At 40.6% G+C, this 24,604-nt stretch overlaps 1 protein-coding gene across 1 annotated transcript; it reads left to right on the forward strand.

The window, feature by feature from the left end:
- Window positions 1–1,154: 1,154 nt before the first annotated feature.
- Window positions 1,155–24,109, forward strand: CYP2R1 (cytochrome P450 family 2 subfamily R member 1). The gene is made up of 5 exons (XM_040456790.1): window positions 1,155–1,445; window positions 13,571–13,712; window positions 18,770–19,402; window positions 20,034–20,363; window positions 21,404–24,109. Exons 1-5 carry the CDS (start codon window positions 1,221–1,223, stop codon window positions 21,577–21,579), a joined length of 1,506 nt encoding a protein of 501 aa, XP_040312724.1. The 5' UTR covers window positions 1,155–1,220; the 3' UTR covers window positions 21,580–24,109.
- The last annotated feature ends 495 nt before the right edge of the window (window positions 24,110–24,604 follow it).

Here is a 24,604-nt window from a genome sequence, read left to right on the forward strand (position 1 = left end):
CAGAGACAGAGCACCAGCAGGAGAGGGGCAGAGAGAGGGAGACACAGAATCCGAAGCAGGATCCAGGCTCTGAGCTGTCAGCACAGAGCTCGATTGCGGGGCTCGAACTCACAACTGTGAGATTATTATGACCTGAGCCTAAGTGGGCCCTTAACGACTGAGCCACCCAGGCACCTCTGATTATAATTATCTAAAATTATTTTCTGTTGATTCCTCTTCCTTTTCACAAGAATGTAAATTCTAGGAGGGTGAGGACTTTGTTGCTCTTTTCACCTATGTATCTCCATTGCTTACGATACCACTACATGATAGACATCCAATAAATATTTGTTGCATGAATGCGCTTTAAGCTAACGACCGTAACACTTGCCACTGCTGAATCACAACTAGAAGACACCTGTTAGAAGAGTCCCATGCCTGGGTAGGTCCTATGTTGCAAGAAACTGCTCAATAGAAAGCAGGGGTAGAAACATACCAAATGGGAATTAACAAATAAGCAATCAGTTGCTTAATTTTAGCTAATTTAGAAAGCTTGAAGACTAAGTACCATCCGTGGGCAACTGCAGCCTAATGAGTCCTCTGCCAAGAAGTAACCAGTTTGGGAAGACCAGAAAGGGGTGAAAAAATACATGATTAATTCAGGTTACCTACATATTCCATAATCACAATCCTTAGATCACACACACAAAAATGCCTCATAATGACCAAGGGACAAATGAGTAAAACAGGGCAGATTATTTTCTTTGTATGTTGATGAGGCAGTTCTCAAGTGGAAATTTTTAAGATTATCAGGTTTAGCTCAAAACTGAATTCGGATAATCTTTGAAATTTTGTCACTCTTAAATAGTTTGTTTAAAAGTTCCTTATTTAATAATTCCTAAAAAGACTCCCTCAGAAAGGGCTGGCAGCAGCCCAGTGGGGAAGGCTGTCTCCTTCGCCCTGCCCTGGGGTCAACACCCTGGAAAAGGCCTTCAGGAGATCGCCTAAGAGCCACGCCCAGATCCAAAGGCTCGCACCCGCCTCTGCACTGTAGACTCTGAGCGGTACAGAGCTGGGAGTAAATGTCGGGAGCGGCCAGAGGACTCTACGCTCAGCCAGCCAATGGCCAGGGAACGGGGGCGGGACCTCGGGATGTCCGGCCAATAGGAGCACGGCGGGGCAGAAGGGCGACCCCACTCCACGGCGGTGGGGGTTCGTAGCCCCAGCCCCCGGCCCAGGCAATGTGGGGCCCTCCGGGTGCCGAGGCGTGCGTGGCGGCGCTCGGAGGCGTGCTCTTTTTGCTGTTCTTCGCGTTTGGGATCCGCCAGCTACTGAAGCAGAGGCGGCCCACTGGCTTCCCTCCCGGGCCGTCGGGGCTGCCATTTATCGGCAACATCTACTCGCTGGCCGCCTCAGGCGAGCTGCCCCACGTCTACATGAGAAAGCAGAGCCAGGTGTACGGCGAGGTACAGCCCGATGGGCTACGGGCAGGGAGGGCCCGGGTCTACCTCCGGGGTGGACCTGACGGCGGCTCCCGGGCCCGAGCTGTCGTCCCCAACCCTAAGTGCAAGTGACTTGAAGGGAAACCCCGCCCAGCCAGAGTCCCCACCCTTCCAAAGCCCAGCGGGATCCGGCTGGGCCAGGCCCCCAGCAAGGGCGCGGAGGTTGTGCTCCCACGCCTGCGCGGTGGAGCTCCGACCTCTTTTCTTTTTTCTCTTTTCTTTTCTTTTCTTTTCTTTTCTTTTCTTTTCTTTTCTTTTCTTTTCTTTTCTTTTCTTTTCTTCTTTTCTCCTCTCGCGGGAGTTAGGCGTGTATTCGGTTCTACCCACGGATTCTTGCGAAAATGAGGCTTTCGAAGTGTAGGTCCTGGTTAATGTTTTTAATAGGAAGTTCCTGAATGTTTGCATCTGAGGATGCCTGGTCTAGGCGTCCCTGGTCTAGGCATCTGCTGGGGGGGTGGGGGGTGGGGGTGTAAGAAAGCGCAGGTGAAGGCCCTTGGCCAAGATGCGCTCTCGAAAATTCATTGTGAAAGCGAATGAATTTATGACTAAAAATCGATGCGGAGGCCTACAGCGCAGAGCAGTGTCGCCCTGACCAGCCAGGAGCATCTTAGAAAACACTGAGCCAGGTGCCCTCTGGTAAACTCACGACCAACCGCAGGGCCAACTTCCGGCCTCTCCCACTAACCATTTACAGTGTCTCCCACTGTCTAGAGAAGGAAAGTTTGGCACAGAAATGCTGAGTGACTTGCAGACAGCAGCTAGGCCCCTCCATGCAGGGGACAAGGCCGGGAATCAACCTTGTGATTGGAAAGGTGTCCTGACCCCAGAAGGAGACAGAAGTTTCCAGAGCATCGGCCCTGGCTGAGCTCACCTGTTATGTTTCGAATCCATCCATTCCTATGCAGCAGGAAGCTAGGCTGTGTGCCAGGTGCTGGAGATGTGGTGAGGAAGGCAGACACGGCCCGATTTCAGGGGGTTCGAGACCACTGAGAGAGCAAATCTAGATATCGACCACAAATTGTGAATGCTTAGAAGGAAAAGTAGAGCATTGCTGTTTGGCAATTGTGGTATTTCAGGTTGGGGCTTAAAACCTTATCTGAACCAGTGTTTACAAGAATTACCCTGGATTTTGGTACCTCGGTAACCGTTAACGTTGTTAAAAGGTAAGTGGGCTTAGGTAAAGCAGATGTATGTAGTTCTTACATTTTTTTTGTCAGCCTTCCGGTTCTCCAGGAGTTGAGTGTATTTCTGTGATTTCCACTGAGTGTATATGAGCTCTGGTATGTGGGTACAAAGCATCATGAATTCTTTTTTTTTTTTTTTTAACTATTTATTTAGAGAGAAGGAAAGAATCCCAAGCACACTCCACACTGTCAATGCAGAGACCATTGAGATCATGATCTGAACCAAAACCAAGAGTCAGACACTCAACCGAGCCAGCCAGGCACCCCTATTCTAGAGAAATCATAAGATGTGAAAGGAGGCATGAGCCTAGCAGTTGAGTCCTCTTTTGTCAGATAAAACTGGACTTTTTCCTCTCTGAATGTTAATTTTTCCTCTTGTGTAATGAGAATAATGACTAGAAACAGTTAACTGCTTCTCAAATGTTCTTGGTTATAAATTTCAGAACAATTTATTAGGTCTACAACATAAAAAGTATATTTAAGCTAATTATGTGAAACACTGTCTTGCAGAATAGGAAGTTGTTTTTCATATATAAATATTTGAACTGATAGGATCATTGTATTTACAATGAACATTCTTTTCCAGAAGGGAGTAACCTGAGTTTCCTATCAAAATAGATTACAAATTATACAAGACTTCATTTTGGGATAAGTAGATCTGGTTCAATGTATTTAAGAATTTGGCATGAGTAATTCGTTTTATTGCTGTTACGACTGTTTGAGGTAACCACGGTTCTTTACAAAGAGGGCAATTTACTGGAGGTGGTAAAATCAAGTAGTGCTATTAAGTACAGGAAGAACAGAGGAAGAGAGGAGAAAAAAATGAAAAGGATGTATGCATTGAAGAGTAGATAACTGTTTGCCTGACTCTGCCCTTACACTTAAGTTGAAAACTACCTAACATATTGAAAACCACACCTAACATACTAATTCTTTCAGCTATAACAACATTTGATCCTTTTTTTTTTAAGTTTATTTATTTGTTTTGAGAGAGACAGAGACAGTGCGAGTGGGGGAGGGACAGAGAGGTGGGGGACAGAGAATCCCAAGCAGGCTCCGCACTGTCAGCACAGAGCCTGACTCGGCTCCACCTCACAGAACTGTGAGATCATGACCTGAGCTGAAACCAAGAGTCAGACGCTCAACTGACTGAGCCACCCAGGTGCCCTGATCCTTTTGTTTTAAATTGTAGTTGACACACAGTGTTAAATTTTAGGCATAAAGTGTAGTGATTTAGCAATTCTGTGCCCTATGCTAGTCTCACCACAATGTGACTACCATCTGTTACCATGCATTGCTATTCTAGTACCATATTCCCTATGCTGTACCTTTTATTCTCATGACTTACTCATTCCATAACTGGCAGCTTGTACCTCCCACTCACCTTCACGCATTTTGTCCATCCCCTCATCCCCTCCCCTCTGGCAACCACCAGTTCTATGTATTTATGGGTCTGTTTCTGCTTTTGTCTTTGTTTTTAGATTCTACATATAAGCAAAATCGCATATGTCTTTCTTAGCATAATAGCCTCTGTGTCCATTCATGTTGTCCCAGATGGCAAGATCTCATCTTTCTTATGGTTGAGTAATAATAATGTGTACATTATATCACGTATTCATACTTTCATATATTGATGGACATTTAGGTTGCTTCCGTATCTTGGCCATCATAAATACTGCTGTCATGAACATAGCAGTGCATGTATCTTTTTGAAACAGTGTTTTCAGTTTTTTTGGACAAATACCCAATAGTGGAATTACTGAATTGCATGCTATTTCTAATTCCGATTTTTTGAGGAACCTTCATACTGTTTTCCACAATAGCTGCACCAATTTACATTCCCACTAACAGTGTACAGGGCTTCCTTTTTCTCCACGTCCTTACCAATATTTGTTATTTCTTGTCTTTTTGATACTAGCCATTCTGACAGGTATAAGGTGATATCTCATTGTGGTTTTGATATGCCATTTTCCTGATGATTAGTGATGTTGAGCATCTTTTCATGTGTCTTATGACGTGTGTGTCTTATGTGGAAAAATGCCTATTTGAGTCCTCTACCCATTTTTAATTGGATTATTTGTTTTACTGGTGTTGAGTTGTATAATTTATCTGTTTTGGATAGGAAACCCTTATGGGATATACAATTTGCAGATACCTTCTCCCATTCAGTAGGTTGCCTTTTCAGTTTTCTTTTTTTTTTTAATGGTTTCCTTTGCTGTTTACAAGTTTTTATTTTTTTATGTAATCCCAATAGTTTATTTTTGCTTTTGTTTCCCTTGCCTGAGGAACATATCTATAAATAAATTGCTAAGGGAAATAACCAAGTGAATACTCCCTATGTTCTCTTCTAGGATTTTTATGATTGTAGGACTCACATTCAGGCCTTTAATCTAGTCTGAGTTTATTTTTGTACATGGTGTGAGAAAGTGGTCCAGTTTCATTCTTTGCATGTATCGGTCCGGTTTTCCCAACACCGTTTGTCTTTTTTCCCATTGAATGTGCTTGCCTCCTTTGTTGTAGATTAATTTTATATTAATGGGTTTATTTCTAGGCTCTCTTTACTGTTCCATTAATCTGTGTGTCTGGGTTTTTTTGCAGGATCATAGTATTTTGATTATTATATCTTTGTAGTATATCTTGAAATCTGGGATTATGATACCTCCAACTTTGTTTTTGTTTTTCAAGATTGCTTTGCCTATTTGGGGTCTTCTATAGTCCCTTACAAATTTTAGGATTATTTGTTCTAGTATTTCTAGTTCTGTGAAAAATGCTGTTGGTATTTTGATAGGGATTGCATTAAATCTTTAGATTGCTATGGATGGTATGGACATTTAAACAGTATTGGTTCTTCTAGTCCATTAGCATGGAATATCTTTCCATTTGTTTGTGTCATCTTCAGTTTTTTTATAAGTGTTTTATAGATTTCAGAGTACAAGTTTTTCACCTCCTAGGTATTTTATTATTTTGGGTGCTATTATAAATGGAATTGTTTTATTAATTTCTTTTCCTGTTACTTCATTATTGTGTATAGCAATCCAACAGATTTCTGTATATTGATTTTGTATCCTACAGCTTTACTTATGCATCTATTACTTCTAATAGTGTTTTGGTGGGGTCTTTAGATTTTCTATGTATAGTATCATGTCATCAACAAATAGTTTTACTTCTTCCTGCCAATTTTGGTAACTTTTATTATTTTTCTTGTTTGATTATTGTGGATAGGACCCCAGTACTATGTTGAATAAAAGTGGTGACAGTGGACATCCTTGTCTTGTTCCTGATCTTAGGGAAAAAACTCTTAATTTTTCACCATTGTGTATGATGTTAGCTGTGGGTTTGTTATATATGGACTCTATTATATTGAGATATGTTCCCTCTAGTTGAGAGTTTTCATTATGAACAGATGTTGAGTTTTTTCAGATGATTTTTCTGCATCTGTTGAGATGATCATCTCATTTTTATCCTTTATTTTGTTAATGTGGTGTATCACATTGTTGAGTTTCGAGTATTGAAACAGCCTCGCATCCCCGGAATAAATTCCACTTGATCATTTTAATTAATTTTTAAATTTGGTTTACTAATATTTTGTTGAAGATATTTGGTTCTGTGTTCATCGAGGATATTCGCCTGTAGTTTGGGGTTTTGTGTGAGTGTTTGTGTGTGTGTGTGTTTGTAGTGTCTTTGCTGTTACTATCAGGGTAATGTTGACCTTGTAGAATGTATTTGGAAGTTTTCTCTCCTCTTCTTTTTGGAACAGTTTGAGGAGAATAAGTGTTAACTCTTATTTAAGTATTTGGTAGAATTCACTTGTGATGCCATCAGGTCCTAACTTGTTTGTTGGGAGTTTTTTGATTAGTCATTCAGTGTCATTATTAGTCTATTATTAGTCAAAATCAGTCTATTCAGATTTTCTTTTTGTTTTGGAAGATTATATGCTTCTAGAAATCTATTTCCTCTAGGTCGTCCAATTTGACATATAATTTTTCATAGTAGTCTCATAATCCTTTGTGTTTCTTTGAAGTTAATTGTTACTTTCCTCTTTCATTACTGATTTTGTTTATTTGGGTCATCTTTTTTTCTTCATGTGTCTGGCTAAAGGCTTATCAGTTTTATTGATCTTCTCAAAGAACCAGCTCTTGTTCATTGATCTGTTGTTTTTTTTAAGTTTCTGTTTCACTTATTTCTGCTCTGATCTTTATTATTTATTTCCTTCTACTGATTTTGGTTTTTATTACTTATTTTTCCAGCTCATTTTGGTGTAAGATTAGGTTTTTTATTTGAGATTTGTCTTGCTTCTTGAGTAGGCCTATACTACTATAATCTTCACTCTTAGAACAGCTTTTACTGCATTCCAAAGATTTTGGCCCATTGTGTTTTCATTTTCATTGGTCTCTATGTATTTTTTTTATTTCCTCTTTGATTTCTTGGTTGACCCATTTATTGTTTGGTAGCATGCTATTTAACCTCCATGTATTTGTGTTTAGGATCGTCCTATTCCACCATCTTCCTCAGAAGTCAAACCTACTTTGAACAGATAGATTGGTTATCTCCATTTCATTTAGTTCTTTTTCTCACATTTTGTCTTATTCTTTCATTTGGATCATACTCTCCTGTCTTTTCATTTTGCTTGACTTTCTGCATTTGTTTTTATGAATTAAATGAATACATACTGCTCCTAAACATGGGTGGAGTGGTCGTGCCTGGCGATTTTGGCTGGATGGCTGGAGCTGTGGCTGGTGTGGGCTGGCGGTCCTGGGCACTCTGCTGGAACGACTGGAGCTGCAGTGGGCATGGGCCTGAATAGTCCAGGGGGTCTTCACACAGAGGGCTCCCTGGCAGGACAGCTGGAACTGAAGAGGTTGTAAGCCGATGGGCTCCTGGGGCTCTCCACACAGAGAGCACCCTGGCAGGACAGCTGAAGGTGAAGTAGGTGAAAGCAGGGATGGATGGGTGTCCCAGGGGGATCCCAGGACCCTGTGAGCAGGGGGTGCCCTAGCAGTGTGGCTAGAGCCAAGGCAGACATGCACAAGGAGGTCCTTGGGCCCTCTGCATCAGGGGTACCCTGGCAAGTCATCTGGAGCTGAAGTGGTGTGGGCCTGGAGTATTCCAGGGTGCTTTGCACCTGTCACATTGGTGAGACAGCTGACTAGGGGTATCTTGGTGTGTGCTGTGCTGGGGCCTCCTTGTTGGGATGGCTTGGGCTGGTGTGGGCTAGGGGCCCAGTGCTCACTGAGGCTGCAGGCTGGCTATGGTGCCCAGCCCCTGCTCCTTTCTATGCTGTCAAGGTGGAGAAGAAATGTAAACCATGGCACTTGCCATTCCTGATTGGGCAGATTTCCAGCAGCTCCCCTGTCATTTGGCAGGGTTATAGGGCTAGTTTATTTATATTCTAGTTGCCCTTTTAAACCATGGGTTGTTGGGTTTTTTTTGTCTGTGCCCCAGACAGGCAAGTCTGCTCTCAGCCCCTTAGTACTGTCCCTCCCCACCAAAATTCACAGCATTGGGGGTGGGGATTCCCTTTGTTATTGTGTCTCCATCTCTCTTGTCATTCTTTATGTGGTCGTCTTTTGTTGTATAGAAGCTGTTTCAGGATGGGGGGTGGGGGTGGCGCCTGGGTAGCTCAGTTGGTTGGGCATCCAGCTCTTGATTTCAGCTCAGGTCATGATCCTAGGGTCATGGGATTGAGCCCTATATCGGTCTCTGCACTGAGCATGGAGCCTGCTTGAGATTTTCTCTTTCTCTCTCCTTCTACCCCTCTCTCCCATGTGCTCGCTCTCTCTCTCTCTCTCTCTCTCTCTCTCATTCTCACTAAAATTAAAAAAAAGAAAAAGCTACTCAGTTCTTCAGGAGGAATTGCTTTATAAATAGGTGTAGATTTGCTGTGGTTTTGGAGGAGGGGAGTTCCAGGTCTTCCTATATCTTTGTCTTGGACCCTCCCTGGCAACATTTGATCTTTATCTTAGTTGTGAAACACCCTAAAGGTCTCTCATTGCATTATGGTATTTTGCAATTCTGATGAAGTCTTACCATTAGTACAAGTTGTTAAAATACTATACCTTTTTTGAAAGTAGGAGGAGACTATTATCTCTTACACTTCTGAGAGGCTGTGCAAGTTGTTTATAGGGCTTATTTGTAAATAGAATCTTATTTTTCCACTCTTTTCTTAATTTGGAGATGTGTGCTCACAGAAAAAGCCTGGACTTGAAAACTGCATGTGAGAAATGACAGTCACCTCAAGTGACACTTACTTTTATGTAATCTGTGAATTCAGTTCTTTTTTTATAAATCTTGAAGGGAAAATAACCAGTACTGGGGTCTCATACATTCATTTTAAAGGTAATCTTAAATGGAAATATACCACATCAAGAAGTATCATTTCCTTGGAGATTCACTCTGAATGTGTAAGCTTCTGCAGTGACTTTACTCTTAATCAAAATTTTGAGAAACATTTCTTAGCTAGCAAAGGTAGTAAAAGTATTTTTTACAGATTATTTTCAAGTAATGAATGTAAGGACCATAAAACAATTCCTTACTTTAAGACAAGTAGATTTGGCAGCTTATTGACATATTTACACAGAAAGCATTTATTGAGACTTTCATGCAAGGCACTGTGTGAGATTCTTTGGAAGGTTCAGAAGATGAAAGATGAAATCCCTGATTCTGTGGAGTTTATAATTTAGGAGGCAATCAGGAGACAAGAACATTCCAGGTTTCTGGTTCAATATAGTATTAAGTAAGTGCCACGGAGGTATCTCAGCTTGTGCTGTGGTGGTTCAGAGGGGAGAGAGAGGGAGAGTGCACCAAGAAAGGCTTCAGTGGGGGTGTTCCCTAACGACTTGGTACGGTTTGAACAGTATGGCAGTGATGGGAGCATCTCAAATGAGAAGACAACCCAAGCAGATGTAGAAAAGTGTGTGGCAGTCATGTTTCATCAATGACACTTTCACATACCTCTCCTCCTAGTCCTTCGCCCATGATATTGTATAATAGTGTGCGTAAATGTATGTCTCTACTGCCAGTCATTAATTCAACATATATTTAACAATTGTCAGCATCTGCTCTGTACTGTCCTGGGGTGAAGATAATAGTAGCAAACACAACTGTTGTTTTTTTTTTTTTTTAATTTTAATTTTTTAAATTTTTTTTTGTTTTAAATATTTATTTGAAAATTTATACTTTGAAATGAAAATGATGTGCAACTTAATTGTGTCATCCATAGGGTGGTTATGAAATTTCTTTTTTTTTAAATTTTTTTTCAATATATGAAATTTATTGTCAAATTGGTTTCCATACAACACCCAGTGCTCATCCCAACAGATGCCCTCCTCAATGCCCATCACCCACTTTCCCCTCTCCCCCAGTCCTCCATCAACCCTCAGGTTGTTCTCAGTATTTTAGAGTCCCTTATGGTTTGCCTCCTTCCCTCTCTGTAACTCCCCCCCCCTTCCCCTCACCCCGGTCTTCTGTTAAGTTTCTCAGGATCCACATATGAGGGAAAACATATGGTATCTGTCTTTCTCTGTATGGCTTATTTCACTTAGCATAACACTCTCCAGTTCCATCCACGTTGCTACAAAGGGCCAGATTGCATTCTTTCTCGTTGCCACGTAGTACTCCATTGTGTATATAAACCACAATTTCTTTATCCATTCATCAGTTGATGGACATTTAGGCTCTTTCCATCATTTGGCTAATGTTGAGAGTGCAAACACAACTGTTAAAAATCCCTGCCCTAGTGTAGCTTACATTCTCCTGGGGGCTGAGCAGAGGGGGGGGAGATGGGCAATATAAATACAATAAGTGAAGTAAATAATATGCTGGAGTACAGAGTATGAAATAAACTAAATTAAGGCAAGAGAGAGGAAGAATGCTAAGGGATGAAATTTTAACTGGGTTAGAGCAGGCCTCACTGCAAAAAAGAAGGCCTTTGAGCAAAAGCTTAAACTATAAGAATAATCAGGGAAAGAACATTCCAGGCCAAGAGAACACCTACAAAGGCCATGAAGTGGGGGTATGCCATGTCAAGAATCACCTATTATGAGACAAGTTGAGAGACTGTTATGATAACATAGGGAGACAATGAAGACAGCTTAGAGTGTCAGTGATGGAAGGGTAAGAAATTATCATACACTGTTTACATTCTGAAAATAAAAAACAACATGGCTACTAAGAAGTGATGTGGGGCTGGAAAGAAAAATAAGAGTCTACCTGGGCAGCTCACGGGCAATTTGGGTCCTGAAGAGCTGGAAGGGTGGATGGAGTGGTCATTAACTGAGACAGTGAAAAATTGTGGGCAGAGCTGGTTTGTAGGGAAGGGAAGAAACTTAAAGTTCATAGACTAACTTCTAGATGAGAAGGAAAATGTTTCACAAACCTTTATCAAAAATCCTTGAAAACAGCATATAACAGAATAGTTCAAATAACAGTTCAAATAACAAATTCCCCAGTTTTACCCTCAAATAGGGGACCACATTTTTGAGGAAAAGTGGATTTTGTAACAGTCTTCTCAGGCCATGGCTCCTCCTTGGTTTTTATAATCCATAGTGTCCACACCTGATAGATAGCTGTACCCTGCACTATGACCCTCATGTTTGTTCTCCCTCCCTATTAAGACACTTTTCAATCCCAGGGTTTTCTACCATCCTGTGAAATCACCAGTCTGCTTTTTTTCCCATTTTCTAATGCCATTCTTTCATGGTGTGATACTGTGATTTATAATAAGAAATATATATTTGGTCTTTGTCCCTTTCCTGGAATATACTTCCTAAAGTCCGTGGAATTTCCTAAGTGATTAAGGTGTCTTTTGTTATTCTTAACAAGCCCCTTTCAACCACATGGGAGTTTATGCTAATGAAGTAATTTTTTGGAAAGACCCTAAAATGGGAGTTTATTACCAGGAGAAACAAGCCTGATTAGAGGGTTGGAACTTTCAGTCACGCCTCCACTACCTCTGGGGAAGGCAGAGGGCCTAGAAGTTGATTCCATCACCAATAGCCCATGTTAATCGCGTCTATGTAATAAGGCCTCCATAAAAATGCCTGAATTACAGGGTTCAGAGAGCTTCCATGTTGGTGAACAGGTGGAGGTGAGCAGAAGATGGATAGCATGCCTGGGGAGAGGATGGAAGCTCCACTCCCCTTACCCCATACCTTGCCCTATGTGTGTCTTCCACGTGGCTGTTATGTCCTTCTGTAATAGGCCGAGTTATGTCCTTCTATAATAAACCATTCATCTAGTAAGTAAAATATGTTCCTGAGTTCTGTGAGCCACTCTAGCATATTAATCAAATCCAAGGAGGAGGTCGTGGGAGCCTCTGACTTAATAGCCTTTTGGTCAGAAGCACAGGACTTGGGATGGGCACCCGAAGTGGAGATGGGCAGCAGTCTTGTGGGACTGAGCCCTTAACTTGTGGGATCTGACACTATCTCCAGGTGGATAGTGTCAGAATTGGGTTAAATTCTAGGACACTCGGCTGGTGTCCCAGAATTGCTGAGGTGTGGAAAACCCTCACGTCTGGTTGTCACAGTGTTATAGGAGAGTATTGGGAATAGAGGAGGCACACAGGAGGTGTTTTTTCCTTTATAGCTGTTAAAATTACACTGCTGGGAGATGACTTCAAGATCATTCCATTACTGCTTTGGGAGCCGAAAGAGTCCCACCTTTTGCTCAGCTGGTAGCCGTTCCCTTTGCGCTGAAACTCTCACACTGCCACTTTTGACTGATACCACTGCTTGTCACACACAGTCCATGCTACTTCCCGAGGGTTCTGGTGTTCCTGCTGCTCAGTTGGCAGAACCTATCCTGTGCCAAAGACTCTGTTGCTCAGTTGGTTGCTTCTGTTACAATTTGGAGATTATTTGGAGGTTTCATCACTTTTTTTTTCCCCCAGTAACTACTTCCGCTGAACTTCTGTTCTCTGCTAAACCTCCTGGGGTTTTGTTTGTTTGTTTGTTTTGTTTTTTACGAAGTCATGTGAACCATGGTTAAATCTGCTGTACTTATTTGCACAGAGATGAGGCTTGACTAAGTATTTTGGTTCTAAAATGCTCTCAGCCAAGCCCTGAGAGGATGAAGATAAGCAATCTTTGCACCCCACTGATAAAGTAGCATTGCTCCTTTGCTGGACTAGTCTCTTATTGTGGACTAGCTAGACTACAGAGGTGTTTCATTGTACATGAACCTGAGGTGAAGCACCTGAGGAACTCCAGCAAGGAAAGGATGGATATTCTGTCTTGCCTTGCCCTTAGCTGAGCGGCATCCACCTGTGCCTATGTGGTAAAGGCCTTTTCTCCAAGGTCACATTCCCTGAGAGGCCCTCCTTGTTGACTTCATGGAATTCAGGGACTCAAATACAAATGAGCCCAGTTATAATATGTTCATATTTCAAAGTTATCTCTCAAGTAACCCCGTCCCCTACCTAAGCTTGGAGTAATAAATAATATGTAGATGGTGTTGCTTCCTCATTTATCTTGGAAATAAAAAGAGATCCCTAGATATCATTGAATGTATTAAGTTGGAATGAATCTTAAAAGAGCATCTAAATCAAGTATCATGTTTTCTCGGGCAACCCTGAAGCCCAAAAAGGTTAAACGTTCTGCCCAGGGTCCTACATTTGTTTAATGACAAAGCTTAAACTAGAACCCAGGCTTCAGGAGCCCAGTACTCTTTTCATTACACCATTTATAAGATTATGTCTCCAGGCACTGACTCGGTAATGAAATCATAGTGTTTGATACGCCTTGTAGAGAGAAGGCATTCAAACCATTGTCAGTTGAGTAAAAGATCCTTCCGTTTTCAGGGAGGTAACAAATGCTGGGAGAGCTGGACTTAGCACATGAGGATTTCCATGGTTATATTGGTCATGCATTTTGCCATTTACATGTTGTTGTTCTCTTCTTCTTAAAGATCTTCAGTTTAGATCTTGGAGGAATATCAACTGTGGTTTTAAATGGCTATGATGTAGTAAAAGAATGCCTTGTTCATCAAAGTGAGATTTTTGCAGACAGACCATGCCTTCCTTTATTCATGAAGATGACAAAAATGGGAGGTATGTGTATTTTCACTTGTTTAGTGATTTACTATTTTAAATTACATTCCTTATTCTATGTAAATTTAGTACATAGAGTTTGGATTCTGTTGTACTGAGAAACAGGAAATAATCAATTAATTTAGGTTATAGAACCTCGTATTTGAAGACCTTTCAGGTCTGACAGCCATATTTTAGACCAATTCATGGGAGCTCGAGGGAAAATGGCGGCGTAGGAGGACGCTGGGCTCACCGCGCGTCCTGCTGATCACTTAGATTCCACCTACACCTGCCTAAATAACCCAGAAAACCGCCAGAGGATTAGCAGAACGGAGTCGCCAGACCCAAGTGCAGACGAGAGGCCCACAGAAGAGGGGCCCCTCCTGAAGTGGATCACCTAAGGAGAAGCGAGCTAAGCCTGCCCCCCCCCCCCCCGCCGCCATGCACCTTGCCTACCCACCCCAGCTAATACGCCAGATCCCCAGCATCACAAGCCTGGCAGTGTGCAAGTAGCCCAGATGGGCCACGCCACCCCACAGTGAATCCCGCCCCTAGGAGAGGGGAAGAGAAGGCACACACCAGTCTGACTGTGGCCCCAGTGGTGGGCTGGGGGCAGACATCAGGGCGGACTGCGGCCCCGCCCACCAACTCCAGTTATACACCACAGCACAGAGGAAGTGCCCTGCAGGTCCTCACCACTCCAGGGACTATCCAAAATGACCAAGCGGAAGAATTCCCCTCAGAAGAATCTCCAGGAAATAACAACAGCTAATGAACTGATCAAAAAGGATTTAAATAATATAACAGAAAGTGAATTTAGAATAATAGTCATAAAATTAATCGCTGGGCTTGAAAACAGTATAGAGGACAGCAGAGAATCTCTTGCTACAGAGATCAAGGGACTAAGGAACAGTCACGAGGAGCTGAAAAACGCTTTAAATGAAATGCAAAACAAAATGGAAACCACCACGGCTCTGATGGAAGAGGCAGAGGAGAGAATAGGTGAACTAGAAGATAAAGTTATGGAAAAAGAGGAAGCTGAGAAAAAGAGAGATAAAAAAATCCAGGAGTATGAGGGGAAAATTAGAGAATTAAGTGATACACTAAAAAGAAATAATATACGCATAATTGGTATCCCAGAGGAGGAAGAGAGAGGGAAAGGTGCTGAAGGGGTACTTGAAGAAATAATAGCTGAGAATTTCCCTGAACTGGGGAAGGAAAAAAGCATTGAAATCCAAAAGGCACGGAGAACTCCCTTCAGACGTAACTTGAATCGATCTTCTGCACGACATATCATAGTGAAACTGGCAAAATACAAGGATAAAGAGAAAATTCTGAAAGCAGCAAGGGGTAAACATGCCCTCACATATAAAGGGAGACCTATAAGACTCGTGACTGATCTCTCTTTTGAAACTTGGCAGGCCAGAAAGAATTGGCACGAGATTTTCAGTGTGCTAGACAGAAAAAATATGCAGCCGAGAATCCTTTATCCAGCAAGTCTGTCATTTAGAATAGAAGGAGAGATAAAGGTCTTCCCAAACAAACAAAAACTGAAGGAATTTGTCACCACTAAACCAGCCCTACAAGAGATCCTAAGGGGGACGCTGTGAGACAAAGTACCAGAGACATCACTACAAGCATAAAACATACAGACATCACAATGACTCTAAACCCGTATCTTTCTATAATAACACTGAATGTAAATGGATTAAATGCGCCAACCAAAAGACATAGGGTATCAGAATGGATAAAAAAACAAGACCCATCTATTTGCTGTCTACAAGCGACTCATTTTAGACCTAGACCAATTCATGCTGATTCTATTGTAGTAATCCAGTCTGTAATATTATAAATAATGTTTTAAAGAATTAACATTTAATAATAGCTTCAAGTTTTTCAAACATGTTAGGAATACACATATGTGCATGCACACGTGAATCAAAAGTATTTTTTAAAGCCTGTTCTTGAATACTTGATGACATTTTTACTGTCATTTTGCTTGTAGAATATGAAGCAGCCTTTCTTAACTACATATGTAGTTAATGACACGTAAATGAAGAATTGTGGGATTTATGTAAAGGACTAGCTTCTGTTTGATTTAGTGTTGATCAGTGTTGGGTGATTCCATATTCAACAAGAGAGAAAGGCTGAAAGTTAATAGGTTCGTGAGCAGAAAGCCTAAACTAGAATGTTGAAGTTAGATACAGTGGTTTTAATACTTAATAGTCTAAGAGTTATACAATAATGGTGTCCGATATTCTCTAGTTTAATGAGAGCTTCACACTTAATTTCAAAGAAAAATGTAACAATATTTTGCTTACATAGACTAAAAATAAAGACATTGAAAAGAAAATAAAAATTAACCATATATTAAATCACAAAACAAAAAAACTAATGCAAAGAAAATACCAGTTGTAAAGGACAAATTCTCAGGCCAGAGTATAATGATATTTGAAAGCAATAAAATAAATAAAACACAAATTTCCAGCCTCTTAAATACTCTTCTCAATAATAATTAGGCCAAAGAAGAAATTATACCACAATTATAATAGGAGACCTTTAAGGAAATTGTGAAAATGAAAGATGATGTTAGCAGAGCAGTATTTGGGATAAAGTATAATACTATATATTTTTCAAAGCTATAGATTTATAGTTTGGACTGTTTTTATTATAAAGAAAGTTAAAATAAGCATTCAACTTGATGTTTCCAAAAAACAGGAAGACAAACAGAAGTAGAAAATTATGTGTTATTTTAAGATACATATGCACTGAATTTGAAACTGGGAAATGAGCGCCACCATTAGCCCACTCTTTGAGTGAAAGTTGCCCGGTAGGTGGGCTCAGCCTATGCTTGTCCAGTGTAGAGTTATAACAAGGCTCCTCTGAACCTTCTTGTACATGTGTCCCATATGCATACATCTCTCTAGGGCTTGCTCTCATCCCAGTGCCTTTGCACTAGCTGTTCCCTCTAGAGCAGTGATCTTTCCCTGGATATCTGCTTGGCTCACTCTCTCGTGTCCTATATCTTTACTTACGTCACTTTCTCAGTGAGGCTTTCCCTGACCACCCTGTGTCTCCATCTTTGCTGTATAATTTGTTTGTTTGCCTCTCCTCACTAGTATGTAAGGTCCAGAGGAGTAGGGATCTCTGCCTCTTCCGTTTACTGCTAGGTCTGTTACCTAGCACACTGCCTGGAACACAGTAGGTCTCTATAAATACATGTTGAATGAGTATTTGTTGAATGAACAGTCATCTGGAAACATAGAAAAGACAACTATGGGAACGTAAGATTATTACATAGCACTTCAGACCCCTTATGTATGGTTAATGTTATTATAAGCTCCAAATTCAAAAACTGTTGCTGAAATGTAAATTTCATAGGTACCTCATGTACAGGAGAATGTGACATTTTTTGTATTAGGTACATGTATGTACCAGCTATGAATGAAATTTTAAATAAAGCACATGTTACATAAATGTATATGCTAAAGATGTTTTCCTCTTGATAGGCAACTTATTTTTTTTAACTTTTTGCAAATCACCTTTTAAATTCAAGTATAATTAACTACAGTTATTTTATAACTACAGTGTTATATTAGTTTCAGGTGTACAATATAGTGATTCAACAATTCTGTACATTACTCAGTGCTCATCATCATAAGTGTACTCTTAATCCCCTTCACCTATTTCACCCATCCCTCCCACCCACCTCCCCTCTGACATCCACCAGTTTGTTCTCCATATTTTAGAGTCTGTTTTATTGTTTGTCTCTTTTTTCTTTGTTTTGTTTCTTAAATTCTACATATCAGTGAAATCATATGGTATTTGTCTTTCTCAGACTGACTTATTTTACTTTCATAGTACCCTCTAGATCCATCCATGTTGCAAATGGCAAGATTTCATTCTTTTTTTTTTTTTATGGCTGATTATATTCCCTTGTATATATACCACATCTTCTTTATCCATTCATCCATCAGTGGACACGTGGGTTACTTCCATATCTTGGCTATTGTAAATACTACAGTAAATGTAGGGGTGCATCTTGATAGTTAAAGGGAATATATTCCCTAGTAGCAACATGAGAAGAGCAGAGTATGCTGTGAAGACTGAAATTTTAAGGCAAGCAATATCAACATTGGAAGTTTGAGTTTCATGTTTGCCCTCTGTCCCTCTGTCCTCATTTGGGCTGCTTTAATAAAAACACCATATAGACTTAGTATCATAAACAAAAAACATTTATTCTCACAGGTCTGGAGGCTGGGAAATCCAAGATCAAGGTGCCAGGAGATCTGGTGTCTCGGAAGAGCCTGCTTCCTGACTTGTAGACAGATGCCTTCTCCCTGTATTCTCGAATAGCTGAGAACAATCATCTCTTCTTGTGTTTCTTGTAAGGGCACTAATCCAGTTCATGAGGCTCCACCCTCATGACCTCATCACCTCCCCAAAGGCCCAACCTCCTAATACCATCACACTGGGGGTTAGGCTTCAACATATGGATTCTGTGGGGACACAAACATTCAGTTCTTGGTATCCTCCTTTAGGCTTGAGTATTTCCACCACATTGATGCCTCATTGAGCTTTCCTTGGCCTCTTCAAGAGTTACCTTGTGTAACATAAGCTTTTAACAGGAGGATGTCTGTATTCTAAAACCTAGACTCTTAATGCAGAAGATTCCTAATCCTTGAAGGATGATTTTCAGCTCTTTGTTTAGTCCAAGATAAAATTTTGCCCATGGAACATGCAGTGATTTGTCGTTTATAGATGAGGGGTATAGTAATAGTTAGAGAATACAGGTCTAGTTCACCCAGGATGAATTACATAAGACTGTCCAGTTTCATGTGGTGGGAGAATTATAGGTCTTTTCTGCCTGTCCCCAGATAAAAAGTAGACAAGCTTTATCTGTTGACAGTATTCTGTGGCTAATGAGTAGCAGAGAACAGGGCTTAAAACCACTAGGTTTATAGAAAGAGAATTGGAGAAGAATGACTGACCACTCTTTTTTACTCCAGAGCGTTTCCAGGTGTTAGATACAGGAATGCTGGGATGATCAAATTTTTTAATACTTTTGTTTTTTTCAGGCTTACTTAATTCCAGATATGGTCGAGGATGGATTGATCACAGAAGATTAGCTGTAAATAGCTTTCGCTATTTTGGATATGGTCAAAAGTCTTTTGAATCTAAAATCTTAGAAGAAACCAAATTTTTTATTGATGTTATTGAAACATACAAAGGTAGACCTTTTGACTTGAAACAATTAATAACAAATGCTGTTTCAAACATAACCAATCTGATCATTTTTGGAGAACGATTCACTTATGAAGACACTGATTTTCAGCACATGATTGAGTTATTCAGTGAAAATGTGGAACTGGCTGCCAGTGCCTCCGTCTTCCTGTATAATGCCTTTCCATGGATTGGCATCTTACCTTTTGGAAAACATCAACAGCTATTTAGAAATGCAGCTGTGGTCTATGATTTTCTCTCCAGGCTTATTGAAAAAGCTTCCATCAACAGAAAGCCTCAGTTACCTCAGCATTTCGTTGATGCTTATTTGGATGAGATGGATCAAGGTAAAAATGACCCATCATCTACTTTCTCCAGAGAAAATCTTATTTTTTCCGTGGGTGAACTCATCATTGCTGGAACCGAAACTACAACCAATGTGCTACGGTGGGCAATTCTTTTCATGGCCCTTTATCCTAACATTCAAGGTGAGGATTCTGTTGACCATATAGGGCTGTCCTTACATTTAGGACTCACACATGTCTTAGAGTCTTTGGCTGTGTACAAAGCATTTTATTTGGGAATTTCTCCTGTACTAGCCGAGAAGAAAAATATTTAATAGTTGTAAAGAGTTTCACACATCTGTTCTCCCAAGTCATGTAAAAACCTCAGATAGGTCTTATTACACCTATTTTGTAAATGAGGGAAAAGTCTAAATGGCTGCCTTGCCCAAGTTCAGCCACTAGAAGTGGCAGAGCTGGGACCTGAACGCCAGTTTCTTCAAGTCAGATTTTATGTTTCACTATTTCCCTGGCTGAGAGTGATGTTATTCCAATTGTAGGGTTGTTTAATTTTTATTTGTCTTACTTTCGATTGTTAATTTTTTATTACTTTCAGTGTGTTTTTCACAACAAAGTTACTCAGAGCATTGGTTTCTGGTAGCACACAATATATGGCATATAGTCAAATAGAACTCCCAGATGATGAAAAATCTGAACCTGGTTGTCCCCATACCCTGTTGACTTATTATAGGTTATCCTTTGTTTTGTCCCAAAGAGAAATTACTTTGGCTATAATTCTAAGAATTGCATAATAACTTGAACACTTTTCCTCTGACAGGACAAGTTCAGAAAGAGATCGATTTAATTATGGGACCCACTGGGAAGCCTTCTTGGGATGACAAATGCAAAATGCCTTATACCGAGGCAGTTTTGCATGAAGTTTTAAGATTCTGTAATATAGTGCCATTAGGGATTTTCCACGCAACCTCTGAAGATGCAGTCGTACGCGGTTATTCCATTCCTAAAGGCACGACAGTAATTACCAATCTTTATTCTGTACACTTTGATGAAAAGTACTGGAGAAACCCAGAAATATTCTATCCTGAGCGTTTTCTGGACAGCAGTGGCTATTTTGCCAAGAAAGAAGCTTTGGTTCCTTTTTCCTTGGGTAAGAGAACTTTCACTGGGGCATAACTTCAGGACAGAGTGTAATGACGGTTGCTCATGTATGACATCTTAATCTGAAGCATTCCATTGTAGAATTAAAGATTCCAACACCAGAAACACAACATTGATTCTTACAGGAGAGAATGGTTTAATTTAATGTTTCTACTCAACACTTAATTTTGTAACTAGAAAGAAACTGTTGAGAAGCTCTGGCTTCTTCTGAAACTTTTTTGCTTGTGGATTTTGGCTTGTAAGCAAAACCTACAGAGCTAGAAGTCCGTAACAGGTAGCTTGAGAAACTGAGACCCAGGGGAAGAAATGACACCATAATTTGAAGTAAAATGAAAACACAGCTCTCTTGGCTCCTAGTTTATTATACCTCATCTCCAAAAATACGGCTTCTGCTGTGAAAAAATACACAGATCACAAGATCCATGGAAAATGGACTGAAAACTCTTCCTTTAATTGGGGAAGGGTTAACATTCAGTCATTTGAAATGAAATGAGTTTCTCCTGGATCTAGAGAACAAAATGCCATACCTCAAATTCAGTCTTTCATGGTGTATCTTGGGCTGTGTTGCAACATGAAAGGGAAGTGTGGAAGGGGATTCATAAACTTACAGAAGTCCACGATCTGACAAAAGAAGGTAAAGAAATGGGCTCTGAGAACTGAAGTGCCAGTTTTTATTCTTTTTAATAAACATAACTTTCTTTAAATTCCAGATTTCCTTAACGGTAGCCACATATTAGATACAAATTTTGGTAAATATTGTGGATTTTTTTAATGTTTATTTATTTTTGAGAGAGAGCGAGAGAGAGAGACAGAACATGAGCAGGGGAGGGGCAGAGAGAGACGGAGACACAGAATCTGAAGCAGGCTCCAGGCTCCGAGCTGTCAGCACAGAGCCCGGCGAGGGGCTCGAACTCACTGAGCTGAAGTGGGACACTTAACCAACTGAGCCACCCAGGCACCCCAATATTGTGGAGTTTTAAAAAAATATGTTTTGTTGTTTTGTTTTGCTTTGTTTTGTTTTGTTTTTAGGGAGAAGACACTGTCTTGGAGAACAGCTGGCTCGGATGGAAATGTTCCTGTTTTTTACAACATTGCTTCAGAGGTTTCACCTGCATTTTCCACATGAACTGGTTCCAGATCTGAAGCCCAGATTAGGCATGACATTGCAACCCCAGCCCTACCTCATCTGTGCAGAAAGGCGCTGAAAGTGCGTGGATGTTTTCTGGGAAAAGGCTATCTGGTTGCCTTTTACCTCTGAACCTTGTTTATCTAATCAGTGTGCGCGTTTGGACAAAAATCACAGCATCATAAAGCCAAATGAACACAGGTGTGTCTTTGAAAACAGTACTAAAGCAATAATAAGCATTAGCTACGTTTTTTTTAAGCTTTTATGACTTCTAAGGCAGAATTATCTGTGGAGGAAAACAAAGGTGCAAATGACAGGTGTTGCTTAAGTAAGAAGGGCCGTGGATGCCCCAAGCAGAGCCTGACTTTTCAGCCTCTTGTTGAACACCACGTACTTCTCATCCTTTCTTAACTCCATCTTGCTCTGGTCCTGGGGTCCCTGTTTCCAAATGCCAATGCCAGCCCCCTTCTGATCAGGTATCATCATTAATGGGTAGTGTGGTATGCGTCCAGTTTAATAGAGGACTAAAGGAGAAATTAGAACCCAGATAAAGGAGTTTGGAGTACAGAGGTATTTTAGACATGGTGGCAGATAATAGAAGAAATATCTACATATTTTAGAACCTGCCAATGCTTTCAAGTCTTGCTCCCTACTATACCTTCATAAAAATTGTGTCATCTCCTTATAAATGAGGGTCCCTGTGACCCCTGAGTATTCATCCTCATAGCATCAGTTCCGTAGAAGGAAATTGCAATAATGTAATTACAATAAAAATGACCCCCAGAAAGTGATTATTAATTCTTCACAGGCACAGACATTTTTCCTAGTACCACTCTTTTCCTAAACCAGGCACAGGTCCTAAAGATTGAATCATTTTACTTGTAGAGGTCTCTAGTCATTTCCTTGGATTATTGTATTTTCCTGAAGATAATACTATATAAATCCAAAAAAAAAAACCATGCTTTAGAGTCAGGGTAAATGTATACATTGGGACACTTCAGAGTGATGGGCTTCTGTTAATAATGATGCCAGGAAAATGTGTGAACTGTGACTGTCCTGATCAAACTGCTCTGTGTATCTACCCGTATATAGTTTTTTAACAAGATTTCTTCCAAGATTATACATCAAGGGTTTCTGCTTGTATAACTTGGCTCATGAGTACTTGCAGCCTTGTTTGTATATATACAACAATGACTTCTGTTAAGAATATGAATTTAGGGGTGCCTCAGTGGCTCAGTTGGTTAAGCGTCTGACTCCTGATCTCAGCTCAGGTATTGATCTCAGGGTCATGAGACTGAGCCCTACATTGCTCTGTGCTGGGCGTGGAGCCTACTTAAAAGAAAAAAAAGAGAGAATATGAATTTAACCTTAGTAACTTCATCTGTTGAATATTTCCAAGTGTGATGAATCAGGAGTCTTTGCCTTTCTGGCTTATTAAGATGTTTCTGGTTGCAGGAGGGAAAAAGTCCTGGGTAGATACACTTCAATGGGACATTTGGAGGTAGTATGGCAGTTTTAGGGTGAGTATGTCCTACATGCTCCATACTACAAAGATCTGCTTGCTCACATCCCTCGATTTGGCTTCCCAGATGGCATCAGCTTTATCTTAAGGCAGACTCGTGGAAGTACATGTGCTTTGTTCTCCTCCTTGTAGAGACATGGGAGCTTTTCAGATATTCCCCCAGAACTGTTCTTTGTGTCCCATTGGTCCTAACTAAGTTACATGCCCATCTTTTAAAACTCTGTCTTTTGAGTGGGATTATGGTTCACTTAGGCCTCACTTCTAGAGCCCGTGATGGACTTGGCTTCTCCCAAAGTACATGTGCTACCCTGGGGAAGTATAGTTACCTAAACAGAAATAAGGAGAGTTATGAAGAGAAGAGGAACTCCTGACTAGCAGACCAATTACAATGTCCACTTCACTGCCCCCTGACCACTTGCTAGGCCCAGCAGCTATCCTACCTGCCTCCCTGCCTCTAGACAAATGTGTTCATTCAAGTTGCTTTTGATCTTTCTCTTCCTTTGATGAGCAAATCTCTCATCCCTGGGCCTCCTGCTTACTGTCATATCTCCTCTGAATGCCTGAGGTGAACTTCTGAGACTGGAGATTCTGGAGGGTTGGTGGTCTTAGCAAAGAAATTTACTGAACTGGAATGGATTGTAATCAAAATTAAGGAGGCTTCTTTTGCTCCTGAATGCTACCACTATTTCTTTTAGGATGACCTTCATAAACCTACAGAGAATGAAAAACATACTGTTTATTTTCTTTACTTTGTACCCATTTCTTACGTTACATGTTTTCTTACTGAGGTCAGTGCGAACTTGACAAAATCGTTTAAAAATGCAGATTCATAGCTTGTTAAATGTAAAAGAGCTTTCATCTCATTGTGCTCATTTTATAGCCAAAGAAATGGGAGTTCAGAGGGAAAATGATTCCTGTAGTTCAGAGCAGACACATGTCCTTCATCCCTATGCTTTTTACTCCTAATGATTTATACTGTGCTTTACAGTTTATAAGGTTGTTTTTCAATATACTGTCAACTCTTGACTATTTGGAGCCAATTAACTGTGGTAAAAAATAAAATGCTGCCGTTTTTGAAAACTATAAATTAACATGAATTAGTAGTCCATAATGGAAAATATTTATTTTGGGAAACCATGTAGTAATAGACTATGGATCTTCTGCAGTGGAAATGCCTTCTCTGATCAATCAGTGGTGAGCTCCTACCTAGAATGTTGGAAATTTAGCTTCCAATTCAAAATGGCAACTGAGCATTCTTCTCCTCAAATACCATTGAAATAACTCTAAGGATAGAAAAAGGGATAAAGGCATTGAGAATGGGGATGGAGGACCATATTAGTGAATTATATACTTTGAAGTTCTAAAAGATAGAAGGCAAGTGGAACAATACTGCAAAGCACTACAGACAAGACCACGCATAGTCAAAGGCTGAGGTAGAGGTGGGAGCTCATTCTTCAAAGGACAGCTAAGGAGAAAATCCCATAAGGAGAGGAGCTCATGAGGACAACAAGAGTGGAAAGAAATCAAGCTTATGCCCTGTTCTCACCCCACTTTCTCTTCCTGTTTGTGCAGCTGTAGAACT

This window comes from Herpailurus yagouaroundi, unplaced genomic scaffold (genome assembly GCF_014898765.1).
Source record: "Herpailurus yagouaroundi ecotype Mexico unplaced genomic scaffold, PumYag 218, whole genome shotgun sequence".
Lineage (NCBI taxonomy): Eukaryota > Metazoa > Chordata > Mammalia > Carnivora > Felidae > Herpailurus > Herpailurus yagouaroundi.